Source organism: Mesocricetus auratus, unplaced genomic scaffold (genome assembly GCF_017639785.1).
Source record: "Mesocricetus auratus isolate SY011 unplaced genomic scaffold, BCM_Maur_2.0 Super-Scaffold_100029, whole genome shotgun sequence".
NCBI classification, from domain to species: domain Eukaryota; kingdom Metazoa; phylum Chordata; class Mammalia; order Rodentia; family Cricetidae; genus Mesocricetus; species Mesocricetus auratus.
The window spans coordinates 19074817-19091695 of record NW_024429210.1 but is presented as its reverse complement, the minus strand read 5'-3'; the positions used below and the strand labels follow the sequence as shown (position 1 = coordinate 19091695).

General features: G+C 38.7%; 1 protein-coding gene across 8 annotated transcripts in view; it reads right to left on the bottom strand.

Annotated features, from left to right (window-relative positions):
- Ccdc88a (coiled-coil domain containing 88A) overlaps positions 1-16879 on the bottom strand; it is a 147337-nt gene that overhangs the window by 88019 nt on the left and 42439 nt on the right. For all 8 annotated transcript variants that reach the window (XR_002382770.2, XM_040733247.1, XM_040733248.1 and 5 more), the window contains 2 exons: positions 3124-3193; positions 627-685 (listed from right to left, as the gene is read on the bottom strand). Coding sequence is in view for 7 of the 8 variants with exons in the window: in XM_040733247.1 (XP_040589181.1) it covers positions 627-685; positions 3124-3193 (129 nt within the window). In the remaining variant the exon portion in view is untranslated. The remainder of the gene's footprint in view (positions 1-626; positions 686-3123; positions 3194-16879) is intronic.

Sequence of the window (16879 nt, the reverse complement as noted above, 5' to 3'; positions counted from 1 at the left end):
CACCGATCTGAATCATTAGAAGCATCTACTAAAAGTTTTTAATACATGACATTGATGCTGTAACTAGCTTTTGAAATAAAAGAAACGTTCTTTCTTTTATTTCAAAAATTTTTTTAAAAGAGGAAAATGCTGAGGATCAGACAGAAGAAGGAGCAAGCCAAAGCCACCTCATAGCTTCCCAGTAGGGAAAAAGAGCAAGTTCCTGTTTCTTCCTGCTTATATCTTCTCTCTGCCCAGTCATCTCACTTCCTCTCTGCCTAGCTGTCTCACTTCCTATCTGTTTGTACAGACCTCCAGAGTTCTATGGTTAGCTAGTGGCATGCCCCAACCTCTGATCTTCAGACAAGTTTTATTTGTACATGCAAGACATCATCACACTCCCACCTAGAAAATGGCTAAACAGGAGCCCACCCAAGATCTGCCTGTACAGTCCAGCTGTCCAAGCAAGTTCCAGGCCTACATTCCATCAGCAAATTCTTACCAGTAAGAGAAACATCACTTAAGGCCAAGTTAAGAACTTACACACAATTTTTAAGGGGATAAACTTACCAAGTCTTTCAGAAAACCAGATAGAGTCTCAAGAACAGTTTATAAGAATGAAAATATGAAGAAGCATTTTAACTTACCTGAACTGCACAACCCAGTAAGAGTAAAAGCAACTTTTTAACTTCTTCTGTGCCTTGTTCTGAAATAGAAACACTAGTAAGTACAGCATTTAGCTTTGTTTAAACTCTTTCAAACACCGGAACAATCAACTCTAGAGGCAATGAACTTTGTAAATACATGGTGGAATTTAATTATGTGGCTTACGTGTGCATAATGTGGTGACAGCAGAAGACATGGCAAGGAGATCCCTTCTAAAGAGTAACAGTGCAGATACACAAGCTTTAAGCTAAGTGCTACCTGTATCTACTCCTTTTCTATAAATCGTATTGTGCCAACCCTCTAGATTACACTGATATAAGAATATGCCAGAGAACATGCCAATGGGTTCCTCTTAGTATTTTTTTTACTAAAATACAAAGCTTATGGTTCATTTACATACACAATCTAAACATAATTCTCACACCACCGGTTCATAACGATCAGAACCTTAAGTGCACACACATCACAGTGAGTCTAATAAAGTAGGCTGGCTGGACGTGGTAGTTCATACCTATAATCCCAGCATCAAGACGCTAAAGTACAAGAACTATATGGGTTACAAAGTGAGTTCCGGGCTAGTCTGGACATCCTATTTCACAATACATTTTAATAAAAGAAAAACATGTATGTTAAAAACTGAATAAAAGAAAGACATGTATGTTAAAAACTGAATAAAAGTTATCAGTCCAGGGGCTGGAGAGATGGCTCAGAGGTTAAGAGCACTGGTTGCTCTTCCAGAGGTCCTGAGTTCAATTCCCAGCAACCACATGGTGGCTCACAACCATCCATAATGAGATCTGGTGTCCTCTTCTGAAGCAAGATGTTGTAGTCATAATGAATAAATAAAATCTTAAAAAAAAAGTTTCTTTAAAAAAAAAAGTTATCAGTCCAGAACAGAACTTTAGAGCAACCACTGTTAACAACATTCAACCAAGACTGTCTTAAAATAAGTTGGTCAGTGGTGGCACAGACCTTCAATCCCAGCACTTGGGAGGCAGAGGAAGGCAGGTCTCTGTGAGTTCAAGACCAGTGTGGTCTACAGGAGCTAGTTCCAGGACAGGCTCCAAAACTACACAGAGAACCCCCCCCCAAAAAAAAACCAAACAAAAAAGGATTGTCTTAAAATATTTTGCCGAACATAACCACAAATATATAAAATTCAGAAAGATTTTCACTACCAGGTTAAATTATCTGTGATGTATTTCAAATCATATTAGAGACTTTCCATGAAACTATTTTTTTCTAGTCTTAGTAGGCCATTTTAACAATCAATATACACTCTTAGGCTATAACTTTGGCTATAAATTTCTTTCCTTCCCTTCCTTCCTTCAATTCCTTAGTGAACTACTTCCATCACCATAGATAGATCTCACATCTGTGTAGTCCTTTTGAACAAGTCACAAGTCCAAACTCTAACCCCGACAATTTTAGGAATAATTAACACTCTATTTTACATACCTTAGGATTTTGCACATCTCTCTGCCATATGAGGTATATATCCTCACAGTAATCTTTGGATCTTTCCCCAAACCACAAGAAGTCCTAGCACATAGCCATTTCTACCCTATGACTTGGTAGTTATTTACTAAATGCATATAAAATAAAAAATAATTCCATTCTACATGCTAATCTTCTGTTTACTTGTATAACCAAACATCCTAGAATATCACTAAAGAGTATCTAGGTAACAATTCCTAATTGAGATCACTACTATTGCATTTAATTGGTAGTTTCCTAAAGAGTTGCTTACATAGTGCCTCTTATTTGAACTTTTTTTTTCAACTGGGCTGGGTTCTGGTTCAATCTGAACATCATGTAGCCCACAAGGAGTAAGACCTTTCCTGAAATGTTTCATAAATGCTAGTTAATTGTTCAAACATTAAATTCTAGGGTGGATGGGTACAGCAACTGTCTGGTGTATGAGGCCCTAGGAGCACATTCCAGAAACAGCAAAATACAAGTAAAAATAAAATGCTAGTAAAGGAGTAAGGGTTTTTTAGTATAATAACTTAAATAATCTAAAAATACTTCCTCTTATCTTTCTACTACAAAGTTGTTTCATACGAATTAAAATGTGTACTAGTAAATCTTTCAACTTAAAAGCTGGAATACTGCTCAATGATAGGCACTTGGCTAGCCAAGTCCAATGATTTTGGCAACAGTAAATAGGCATATAAATATAAAACTTAAAACAGCTTCAACATTATTCGTTAAAATCACAACCATCACCAAAAACCAGTTTAATACAGCAGAAAAAACCCCACTTGTTTAGTGTTGGTGTGTGTATATCTCACCAACAACTTAAATATTATACGCTTCTTTTCTTTCTACAGACAGGAGAATCATTCCCAACTTTTCCTACTGATGTTGTGGAAAACCTACTGAGAATGGTTAAACAATCAAGCCCTTCGGAAAAATACTAGTGGTACACAAACATAAGGCTTTATTATTATCCCATTATACCAACTTAAAACTTACCAGAAAAGGGATTTTTGCCAATGATTAAGACATTTGGCAATGACATCACAATCAACTGCTGCAAAGTCTCCTGTAATGATATCCAGTAGTTAGTAACTATATGGCTAATATTGACTATGTAACCACTCACCAAGTTATAATTTAGTAACTGTACACTCTTCTCTAGGTGTGCTATATTAAAAACAAACATGCAAAGGATCTCTTATGTGTTAAATCTTTTGCACCTTATGGATTAAATAACTAAGTTATGGCAGACTGAAATTATCAAGCATAGTGGCTCATAGCTATAACTCTTACACCTGTGAGGCTGAGGAAGGAGTTCTTTTCAGAAGTTTGAGACTAACCTGGCTTAAATATTGACTCTGAGATAGCCTATCTTAAAATATAAAGTACATAACTTAAAAGGAAAAAACCCTCAATTTATTTTGATTTTTAGATTTTTTTTGCTTTGACACAAAATGAAGACTATCACTTTAAGTTTTTAAAAACAAATATTTATTTTAAAGCAATCACTACTTTTTTTTCTTTTTAGTTTTTTTTTGAGACAGGGTTTCTCTGAGTAACAGCTCTGGCTGTCCTGGAACTCACTCTGTAGATCTGCCTGCCTATGCCTCCCTAGTGCTGGCATTAAAGATGTAGAGTGCCATGCCACCAGCATCTGGCAGCAAGCACAATTTTATCCATAGCATACTTCATGAAAGTAACATGAGTTAGTATGGGGGATAATCTCGCTTCTGCACTCTCTCCTCAGTAACCATCTAATTCTCCTACGTCACCGTTCCCAGAATGAGAAGACAGCTCCATATTCCCTCACCAGCACAGTCAGCAGTGACCTCATGTAAACACACCCTGACCTTTACACCACAGATCTGCTTATGAATTTGATACCATACAAAATTAACACAGAACGTGAATGCTTACTATAGTGTACCCTGCTAATCTGAACTCTAAGCTCATGTTTATAAAATCTTTTGTTGAGGAGTATAGAAAGTGAAACAAAAGTACAAAATCATCAAGTTGTAGTAACTATATCTTGAAATTAATATGAAAGTTTATTAGTTTATTTTAAAGTATGAATTTTATGTTAACTCTGGCAATAGTAATATGAAGTAGTAAGACAGTTAAAAATTACACAAAAAATTTTAAAATAAAATTATTGTAATTTATAATTGGCTATTGTATGGCTATGTGGGGTTTTTGTAAACCATTCATTTATTTTACTAATCTATTCTTACAAGTAGTATTTAAAAATGTATACAACATAAGCTGCAACGGTGGCACATGCCTAAAACCCCAGAACTGGTGATCAGAGGATTGTTTCAAGTTGAAGGCCAACATGGCCTATACTGTGAGCTCCAAGTCTGGCATGGTAACGCACACCTTTAACCCAGCACTCACAAAGGCAGGCAGGAGTTCAAGGCCCACCTGGTCTACATAGTGAGATTCAGGACAACCGAGGTTAGGGAGAGACCAAGTCTCAAACAACAAAATAAAAAGTAAGACATAAAAGTACCACCATAATTAAAGCTTTATTGTGTTAATTCCAGGCCTGTAGAAACTCACCTACCTCTAAAAATAGTCATGATCAAGGTATTAAAGACACGGGCACAAGTATATGAAAGTGAACACAAGATAAACATGACTTTATTAAGAGGCTCATAAACAGGGCAAGACAAAATGTACATGAACTAGTTAAGATAATTTCAATTTGACACACATGATAAGCCTATGAAATTCATGGAAAAGTAAAAATAGTAATACACTTGAAAGAAAATTTTTAGAAAATTGGAGCATTCACAAAACAAATCCTTACTGAACGCTCATTATTTGCCATATATTCTTCTAAGCAGTTAACAATACTTGCTCTGAGGGAACATACATTTTTGCAAGAGTAAACAAAATAATGAACATGTGCTTTAGGTCATGAGAGCTAAAGATAAAAATAAGGCAGGAGGGGTTGGAGGGTTGGAGAGATGGCTCAGAGGTTGAGACTATGTGCTGTTTGTTCATTCAGAGGACCTGAGTTTCGATCCCAGGACCCACTTCAGGTGTCTCACAACTACCTCCAAGTATGGCTCCAAGGGTCACCCTATTCTGGCCACACAGACATCTACATACATGAGGCACACACATACTTATAAATAAAAATTTTAAATATAAGACAAAAATAAAGCAGGAATGAATGTTTAAATTTTTTGAGGACATGCAAGTACTCAAATATAGAAAATATAAGGATTTCCAAGGATAATAAAAACAAAATTTCACTGGGAAAAAAGATTCAATTCTCACATGAAGACAGTCCAAATGATGTGGAGAATTTTAAAAATTTGAAAAAACTGGAAAGCATTACAGTAATAAAAATATTGCATGTATCTCGAAGGATATTGAAAGTAACTCCATTCCTAATATCTTTAGTTGGCATTACTCAAGTTTTCTATAAAAATGATGTTAGACATAATCTTTCATTTGAGCATTTATACACAAATGTGTATCTACTAAGGTTCATATACCTTTGGAAAGACTATAAGAAAGATGTGTTAACTGTATAACAGGTATAGACAGTAATTATTATTGGAAGATAATGTGAAGCACCGGAGTTTGAGGGTAAGATAGCAGGCCAGCACTGAACAAGGAATCCACTGCTTCACTCAAATTCCCAAAGTCCTGGAGAAGTGGTCTAGTAAGTAAATGCTATCCTGGGGAAGCAGGAATCTCAACTGAGGAAATGCCTCTATCAGAGTGGCCTAAAAGAATAAAAAGGAAATCAAGAAAGGTATGAATGAAAATGAACCTAACATGCCCAACCATGGGATGCAATAGAAGCAGTCCTAAGGCGAACATGGTTAGCTCTTACAGAGGATCCTTTGGTTCCCATCTCCCAAAGCTCGCAGCCTGTGGCATTTTTAAAAATTTATTAATGACGAATGTGAGAGGACTCAAGTCACTGTGGACAGTTCTACCTTTGAGCAAGTTGTCTTGGTTGTATAAAGAACAAGCCAGTAAACAGAACTCCTCCATGAACTTTGAGTTCCTGCCTCCAGATTCCTGCTTAAATTCCTGTCCTTACTTCCTTTCCTCAATGATGGACTGTAATGTGGAAATATAAGCCAAACAAACCCTTTATTCCACAAGTTGCTTTTGGTCATAGGTTTTATTATACAGCAGAAAACAAACTAGGACAACATCTCTAGTGAGCAACATTGCAAAAACTCTCAGCAAAAATATTTGTAAACTGACTTTTAGAAAACATCATTCATTATGATCTAGATTCATGGCATACAGGGATGGTTCAACAAACTCAAACCACTAAATGTATTATATCACATACACTCAAGGACAGAAATCACTTTAAATCATTTATTTTAATTTTATTTCATACATTTATTTGTTTGGCCTGCATGTATGTATATGTACCAAGTGGGTGCCTGATGCCTGAAGAGGCCAGAACAGGGCATCAGATCTCCTGGAGCTGGAGTTACAGGCAAGTGTAAGTACCATCTGGGTTCTGGGAACTAAACTCAGGTACCCTCCAAGAGCAATTGCTCTTAACCACTGAGCCATCTTACAGCCCAACTGGTCATTTTGATAGATGGCTTTTGACAAAAACCAAACAAACAAACAGAAGAGGCTGGCTGAAGAAACTCAGAATAGAAGAAAAATCTCAATATAATAAAGGTTATATATATCAAACATAGATATCATATTAAATGGAGGGGGCAGGAAATCAAGGTATAACTACCAAAATCCGGAAAAAGAAAGTGTCTATTTGTTTCACTCTTATTCAATATAGTGCTGGAAATTGTATCTATAACAACAAGACATGAGAAAGATACATATAAAAGGAACACAGATAAGGAGGGTAACAAAGTACTCTTATTTGAAGATGAGATGACTGTATACATAATATACAACAGAAAAACCCCTTAGAACGTGTAAGAACTTCCAGCAAGGATCAGAAAGATGGCTCAGAAACTTGGAGCTCTTCCGGCTCTTGCAGAGGATCCAAGTTTGGTTCCCACCACCAAAATGGAAGTTTACAACTTCTTTCAATTCCAGTTCCAGAAAATCTGACATCCTCTTCTGTCCTCTGCCTACCCCCCCCACACCTACACTGCCCACATGCACACACATCACATACACCACAGCCACCCCACACATCACACCCACACCACACACACACACACACCCCATACGCACACAAACCCACACCACACCCACACATATTCCACATCACACACACCATACATATACACCCACATCCCCACACCCCATACCATATCCATCATACAAACACCCCATATTATACCTACCATACACACATACCCCACTCACACTCATACCCACCCACCCCACATCTCCATACCCCCCCCAGACACCACCCATACCACACCACACACCACATATACCCATACCATACACACCCACACATACAAAAATAAACCTCAAAAAAATCAACTAATCTGATATTTAAAAAATAGAAAAAACCCTTCCAGCAAAGTAGCAGGATACAAAATATACTATATAGAGAGCTAGAGAGATGGTTCAGTGGTTAAAAGAACTGAACCTGGGTTCAATTCCCAGCACCCACATGGCAGCTCACAACCATCTGTAACTTCAGTTCCAGGAGATCCAATGCTCTCTTATGACTAGCACAGTTCCCCAGGCTAGCACATAATGCACAGACATGCAGCAGGCACAATACCCAGACACATAAAATAAATATAAACAATTTTAAAAATTATCAGTGCATTCACGCTCATTCAAAAACAAAGTAAAATATACAGAGCATGTAGCCTTTCTATATACCAATAATAAGCAGGCTAAGGAAGAAATCAGAGAAACAATCCAATTCAAAAGTACCTGGAAAATGAACACAACAAACAAATAAAATACCTTAGAATAAATGTAATCAAGTGGTAAAGTACCTCTACAACGATAACTTTAAAATACTTAAAAAGATGAATTGAAGACACTAGAAAGAAGAAAAAACCCTCATTGCTCACTAGTTAGAATAATCAATACTGTGAAATGGCTGTATTACCAAACGCATTATACAAATTTAGCACAACTCCCATCAAAGTACCCATGCCATTCTCAGAGAAACAGAAACAAATCTTAAAATTAATTTGGAAGCAAAGAAATTCTATGAAAAAATGAACCATCATACTTGATTTCAAGTTACACTTTAGAAGCACAGAAAGCAGCATGATCGTGGCACAAAAACATATAGGTCACTGAGCAGGATAATAGACAAACATAAACCCACACAGATATTTTGGGTTTTCCCCCCAAAATATGCAAAAAAAAATCACTGGAGAGAAGACAGCCTCTATTTTTCCAACAGATGTTGCTGGAAAAAAAACTAGAAACTAAAAGGTAGAATAAAACTGGCTCCTTATCTCTTGCCCTATTTCAAATGGAAGAAAACCTGAAACAGAAATGCTGGAGGAAAACATTAGGAACACTATATGACAGGGCACAGGTGAGGATTGTCTGAGCACAGCTGGAGTCACTCAGGCTATATGGCAAATGGAGTCTCATGAGTAAGCCTCTGAACAGGAGAGGAGGCAGAGATAATGTACAAATGAGAGGAAACTCTTTGCTGGTTATACACACATCAGACAGGACTGCTATCTAGACTATAGAAGAAACTTAAAAAACTAAACAAGAAAACAACACAATTTGTAAAATGACATAAGAAGCTGAAAAGAGAATTCTCAAAAGAAATAGAGATGGCCAAGAGAGATTTTCAAAAATGTCTAACATCCTTAGCTTTCCAGGGAGCACAAATTAAAACGACTTTGAGACTATCTCACCACCAGATAGGTTATCATCAAGACAACAAAAGACAGCACGAAGTGGCAGGGATTTGGAGACAGACAGAATCTTAGTTCTTAGAAAGAACAATTAGTGAGAGTGTCAACTAGTGCACTATGGAAATGATTTTGGAGGGTTTTGTTCTAGACAGGGTTTCTCTGTATAGTCTTGGCTGGCCTGGAACTCACTATGTACAAGACCAGGCTGGCGACAAACTCAGAGTTTGCTTCCCTAGTGCTAGGATTTAAAGGTGTGCACCACCACCACCCAGCATGGAGGTTTCTTATCTTAAAAAGCTAAACAGAACTACTATATAACCCAGCTACAGCATCCCTGGGTATATCTCCCAAGGCTTCTATATCTTACTATCATCCACTGTCATTGATGCTCTATTCCAGAAAGTGAGGAAAGGAGCCAGCATAGATGCAGTCAACAGATGTCACACATGTACACGTAGAGTTTTAATTAGCCATGGATAAGAAATTTACTTTTTCCAATAAAGCAGATGGAAAATAAGTGATATAGTCCATGCTCTGGCGGAGAAGTAATAATGAAAAGTGGCCCCGTAATCTTCAGGCACTTTGTGCTGTGCATGGAGACTTAGGAGGCTTCATTGGGGCAGGTTCTGAAAGCACACAGCTGCACACTATTTCCACTTGGCAGTTTTGTTCTTGCAGTGAAAGATGTGGTCTCTCAGCATCCTGCTCTGTTGCCATCCCTGTGGCTTGTTGCCATGCTTCCCAGCCACGATAAACTCTTACTCTTCTGGAAGCATAAGCCAAAACAAACTCCTTCCTTAACTTGTCTTGGTCAAAGCAACTGTCTTAGTTAGACATGAAACCCATGTCCAAAAACAAGATGGGGAGGAAGACCTTTATTTCACTTTCACTCCCATATCAAAGTCTGTCACTGGAGGAAGCCAGGACAGGAACACAAATAGGGCAAGATCCTAGAGGCAAGTGCTGACACAAAGGCCATGGAGGAGTGCCTAAATGACTTACTCCCCACAGCTTGCTCAGCCTGCTTTCTTCTTCTTTCTTTATTTAAATTAAAAACAATCTTATTTTACATACCAATCTCAGTTCCCTCTCCCTTTCTTCCCATTCCTCCCTCTAAGCCTCCAACACACTCCTTCTCCACTCCCCAGGGAGAGCAGGGCCTCCCAAGGGAGGGGGGGTTATTAAAGTCCTTCACATCATTTGGAGCAGAGCCTAGGCCCTCATGTGTCTAGGCTGAGAGAGTATCCCTCCATAGCGAATGGGCTCCCAAAGTCCATTCATACACTTGGGATGAATACTGTTCCACTGCCAGAGGCCCCGCAGACAGTCCAGGCACCCAACTGACACCCACCTGCAGGGGGCCTGGTTCTGTCCTATGCTGGCTCCCCAGCTGTCCAACTGGAGTCCATGAGTTCCCACTTGCTCAGATCAACTGTTTCTGTGGGTTTCCCCAGCACGATCTTGATTCCTTTGCTCATCACTCCTCCCTCTCTACAACTAACTGCCTTCCAGGAGTTTGGCTCAGTGCTTGGCTGTGAATCTCTAGTTTTATGTCAACTTGACACAAGTTATAGTCATCTGAAAGAAAAACCTCAGTTGAGAAAATGCCTCCTTCAGATATCCTGTGGTGATATCCTGCGGGTGATATCCTGCATATCAGATATTTACGTTACAATTCATAACAGCAGCAAAATTACATTCATGAACTAGCAACAAATAATTTTATGGTTGAGGGTCAGCACAACATGAAGAAGTGTATGTAATTAGTGATTAGTTGGAGGGAAGCCCATTGTGGGTAGGGACACCCTTAGACTGGTGAACCTGGATTCTTAAGAAAGCAGGTTGAAAAGTATTACCAGTCCATAATCACAACTACAGAGAGGCTAGGAAACAAGGAGGACCCTAAGAGAGACATACATGGTTCCCCAGAGAAGAGGAAAGGGACAAGAGCTCCTAAGCAAATTGGGAGTGTGGGGAGGAGAACATGAGGGATCAGAAAGACTGAGTTGAAGAGACAGATGGAATAATTAACCCTTTAATAAAATACTATACTTTACCTTCTCAGAATTCCTGTCCCCTCAGGTGAGGTCTTTATAGAGCACAACCAAATGGCCTGAACCTATTTTTCTCAATTATTCAGAAAGTGTAGTATTTCTCTGTTCTAAGTATGTTCTCCACAACATTTTGGGATTGCCTGATATTTTAGTCTTCAATTATTTTTCTAAAGTACCCACATACATATTTCCCATGATGTGGCTGCCTCTGTGTGTTTCCTTTCTCTCTTCTAATACCTTCCTCTGGGCAACAGCTAAGATCTACAACTTGCCTATTGTTTGAGATCGCAACTCTGAGGGCCTCAAAACAAAGAACTATCAACAACTATGGGAGCTTGAGGACAATCTCCCAGTGTCCTAAGAGGCACATGTGTAAAGGGAACAGATCGTGAAAATATTGGCAGCAGTGGGCTTCAGTCTTTGGAGCAGAAGCACTGTGGCTCTGCACCCTAGAACATGCATCAAGCCCTCTAACCTGAAGGAGGAAGGGCGACAGACAAGACTGATTCCTGCAAGTCTGTGACCACTGGAAAGCTTACCTGCTGCCAGCCACACAGAGCTGAGAACTCCACGTCTAGATCCAGCCCATTATTTCATTTTTATTTATTTTTGTGTTTTTACAGCATTTTACTACCATTTCTGGTTTATGTGGAACTAGAAAATCTAACCCAGGGTTTGTGTATGCTAGGCAAACATTCTAACCACTAAGGTGTATCCACATACCCTTAAATTTTAAATATTTACTTTTAATGGATGCGCCTATGTGTACCTGCATGAGTTATGTGCACTGTGTGTGTAGACGGTCATGGAAGTCAGGAGAGGATATCAGATTCCCAAAATTGGACTCCAGGCAGTTGTAAGCCAACATGTGGGTGTTAGCAATGTAACTTGATCCTCTGCAGAAGCAGTAAGCCCTCGTAACCCCCAAATCAGATCTCCAATGCTTAATCTCTACCCTCCCACTATCCCTCCTTTCCAGTGTAATGCTGTTTTGTTTGTGAAGGCACTAAAACTGTCATATAGAGTAATAAGAACTCTCAGCTCTCATTGTCCAGTGACATCTCAGTGAAACTTTTAGTTTTGATATAAGCAAATAGACGGAGGTATTCTCTGGAGCAAGAAAAAGTCCGGAAGGCTATAGTCCATAAAGCTCAGTGCCGAGAAACTTGCAAATATATCAAAAAAGGATAACTGAATTCTACTCTGCTAAACCTGACCCTGCATAAATGCCACAATAGCTACAACTGCAGGAATGACAAGAAACACCAACTCTAACACACCACACCAGGTTCCTTTAAAGGATTCAGAACAAAACGCCTCAATTCTTTGTCATTCCTTTTAACTCTTTGGTCTGTTTTTCAACATGTGTTTATTATTTCTTAGAATTAGTTTTACTTACTATGTTACTTTTTAAACCATTTATGGTCTTATTTCTATCCCCTTAGTAGCTTTACTTCATTACATTTTTTTTCTGTTACTTCTTTTCGTCTCTTGTACTTAAAATTTCTGTTTATCTTTTTTGTCTTTATTTTGTTTTTCTTCATTCATCCTTCCCCTGACAGCATCCTTTAGTTTACACATATACTATTACTTTTATCCTAGTTTTAAACTTCATAATTAACACGAATTTTTCCCATTTTCTTACCTACAGCATTTAGTGGTATATTACTTATCATTGATTTTTGTTTTTGTGCATATGCTTTGTCTGCAGTAGGAGCTGCTTATTTTCTCCTCTCTGAGTCGCAATAGGGATTGAGCACGTGAAAGGAGGCTTCTACCTAAGAAGAATCCCAAATAAGAGATACCAACCTCGACAAAGGTATAAGTTGCAAATTGGGAGCAAAATATGAAAAAAGCAACAATCCCCTTGCTGTATAAGTTCACACTTAGGAGACAGGTGGGGTGGCCCATGTCTTTCACTCCAGCACTCCAAAAGAAAGGCAGAAGAATCGCTATGAGTTCTAGGCCAACCTGACCTGAGCCTCAGACTAATGCACATAGTGAGACCCTGTCTAAAATTTTTTTAAAAAAAGTTTTAAAAAGAAGAAAGTTCACAATCAAGTATAATTGAATGAATTAAAAGATGTAGAAATGGATAAAATGTAAAAACACGGCAGTCTAGTCTCAAAAAGAAGTGAAATAAGGTGATGTAATGCAAGGAAGTAAATTAATGACCTAGACAACAAAGTCAACAATACTGACAGAAAATCCAGCAGGGAAATGGATAACACAGCAAACAAACAAACAAAAGTGAACCCAGAAAAGCAAACAGGTGAAAAATTCAATGAATTAAATACAAAAAAAATCACAGTGACTAGCAGCACCAAATGAGAGAGTCAATGACTGATGACAGAGACAAAGAAATATTACATCCACTACCACTCCAAAAAAAAGCAAAACCCAAACTATCAAAACATCTATGCCACAGCCATGAAATTGAACCTGAGCACCAACTGAATGCACAAGAAGACGTCAAACACAATTTAAATAAATACTAGAAAATTCCCCAAATCTAGGAAAAACAAACGAATACCCAAGTACAGGACCCATTAAAAACCCTCAACAGACATGACCACAAAAGATATTCTCCATGATGTTACCATGCTAAACCACAAAACTAAAAGTTGCAAGAAAAAAATGCCAATTCACTCACACAGAAAACCTCATCAGAATAGCGCTAGGGCTCTCAGTGGAAAACCCTAGCCAGGAAAGTACACAACACATTCCAAGGGGCAAGAGCAAAGAACAGCCAAACAGTACTATAACTAGCAGTTATCTTTTAAAACTCAGAGCATAAAAACGTTCTAGGTACAGCACAGACTAAAGTGATTCTCAGCTACTAAGATAGCACTGCACAAGATATCTAGAGTAGTTTAAAAAAAAGTCACAATTTCAGATTTTTGGAAAGAATAAAACTTAGAAGAATAGATAAATGACAAAAGAGAAAAAAATAAGATTTCCAATTCAGTAAAACACCAAACCTCTAAGTAAACAAGAGAGAAAGAGTGATGTCTTTTCTGTGTTTTCCAAAAAGGGAAATAAGTTTATAGGAGTCAGCAAGTCAGTCAGTAATACAACTAAATGTATACAGTTGTAATTAAATTAAAAGAAGCATTCCAGTCTGAGGACACAGAACAGTATGACAGAGAACTTGGTCCTGGGTTCAATACACAACACAAGCAAACAAACACCAAAAAAGCTTACTAGATTAAGAAAAATCCTACTGTTCTCTACCAACAAAAATGACTGAAAGTGAAAAGATGAAAATTATGCAGAAGATGAGAAATTAAAAATGGCAATTTGTAATACTGAACAGGGTCGATATCAAGTCAAAAGCACTCATTAGAGATAACGATCATTACTGTCAACAATGGGACAATTAGTCAAGAATATACAATTGTTGGGGCTGAAGAGTTAGACTGCTCAGTGGTTAAGGGTGCTTGTTGCTCTTGCAAAGGACCCACATAGCAGCTAACAACCTTCGGTAACTTTAATTCCAAGGGATCTGATACCCTTTTATGGCACTCATGAGAACTGAACACGTGTGGTACACAGGCTTAAATATAGGCAAAACATGCATACATATAAACTACAGTCTTAAAAATCAAGAAAGACTGAAGAGATGACTCAGTGGTTAAAAGTACTTGTTGTTCTTGAAGAGGCCTCCATTTGATTCCCATTACCCACAAGGTACCTGACAACTATCAGTACCACCAGTCCAAGGGAGCTTGACACCCTCTTGTGACCACCTTGTACACTGGGCATGCATATAGGAGAAAAGAAACCTGTAGCTCAGTCTGAAGAAACAGATTTGATTTGACAAATATTATGTAGAGTTGAAAAAAATAAGAGAAGCTGGAGAGATGACTCTGTAGTAGTTAAGACCACTTGTTTTTGCAGAGATTTAATTTCCAGCACCCACATGGCAGCTCACAACTACTTATGACTCCAGTTCCAGAGATAAGATACCTGCTTCTGGCCTCTGTGGTCTCCTACACACACATGCTTGCGTGCACATGCGTGTGCCTTCACACACAGTGCACATACATACATCCAGACACTCATATGCATATAAATAAAGAAGCATTTAAAACTCACAAAGTTTTTAAAAAGTCATAAAGTTAATCTATTCTAAGGTTATAGCACTATTCTACAAAAGCATATAGACACAGGTTAACGTTGGCCTTTGCTATATTAAGTATGATGAGCATTAAAGAGTGAGGGGAAACAAATTTCACATAAAAATATTTAATTTGGGAAACACTGAGAAAGAAGGGGCAGAAAGCACCTAAGAGTCAGAGGGTCTCAGATACTGTCTTTTGGACATAACACGACTGTTGTACTCATGAACACACTGTCAACAAGATCAGTCAACATTCCAGCAGGCAGCACTAACAGGACTTATGGGGAAGGGGTTTCCAGAAGAAGTGGGAGGATGAAGCAGGTGAAGGCTGGTGGAAATAATTAAGATACACTGTACATACATACATGAAATTGTGAAACAACAAATAAAAGATTTTGCTCAGAATATTTAAACAAATAATTAGGGGGAAATGTAGACATAATGATGCAGTTCTCTAAAACAATTTTATGTTCATCTGCACACACTGATAATGCTTCCAAGTATATAAAGGAACTAGATAAGCCCTTCAGCTCAGAACAGCAGTTCAACTCTTCTTTCTCATCAATAAAGCTACACTAGGTAATGACTAAGATATGCTGGGGACTTAGGAGCCAGAACTGGAGCCCATTGAGTAGCTCACTGCTTGTTAGAGCATCTGAGGGGGAGCTGCTACGCTCTCTAGTCAAGCATGCTGTGGTCGGATCTGCCCAGCCCTGGAATAGGAACATTTGCCAGATGCATAATCCATAAAAGAAAGCCCCTGTGAAAAACTGATTTCGACCCTGACTTAAGTGCACCCAGAAACCCTGACTAAAGAGATGGAGCACAGTGCAGCGGTGGCCTGGGCTAGGAAGTGTCAGGCAGGGTCGGCAGCCCAGGTCTGGAAGCACCTGAGAGGAAGCATAGCAGTGGCCATGGTGGCCTAGAAGCATCAACAATAGCAGCTGCTATCTTAACAAGTCCCTCTGGGAAAGAGCACCTGTGTAGGAGCCAGCACCCAGGCCATCCTCAGCACAAGATCCGCCCCCACCCCCCCCACCAGCGACCACCAGAGTCACAGACCTGCCAGCACCTAGAGGAGCGATCACCAGAGCAGGGGCCACACCTGCACCTGGAGAAGCAACTACATGAGCCTCAGGCCCACCTGCACCTGGAAAGGAACTACATGAGGCTCAGGCCCACCTGCATCTGGAGGAGTGACCAGCAGAGCCAAAGCCACCAAATGCACCAACTGGAGGAACAAAAACAGAAAGAGCAACACAGCACCACCAGCAAGTAGGGCTCTACAACAGCAAAACCTGAACACCCAACACAGACGAAGCAGAAGAAAATAACCCTAAAAATAATTTTATGAAGATGATTGAGGCCCTTAAAGAGGAAATGTAAATTACTTTTAAAAAATGGAGAAAAGACAAATAAAAAAATTGGAAGAAATCAACAAATCCCGTAAAGAAATACAAGAAAAATCAATCAAACAGGTGAAGGAAATGCTTCAAGAGTTGAAAACTGAAATAGAGGCAATAAAGAAAACACAAACCAAGGGAATTCTGAAAACAGAAAATATTGGGTAAATGATCAGGAGCTATAGCTGCAAGTATAAGCAACAGAACACAAGAGCTCGAAGAGAGAATCTCAGGTGTTGAATATATGACAGAGGAGATAGATTCATTGGTCAAAGAAAATATTAAATTCAGCAAATTCTTAACTCAAAATATCCAGGAAATCTGGGACACCATGAAAAGACCAAGCCTAAGAATAGCAGG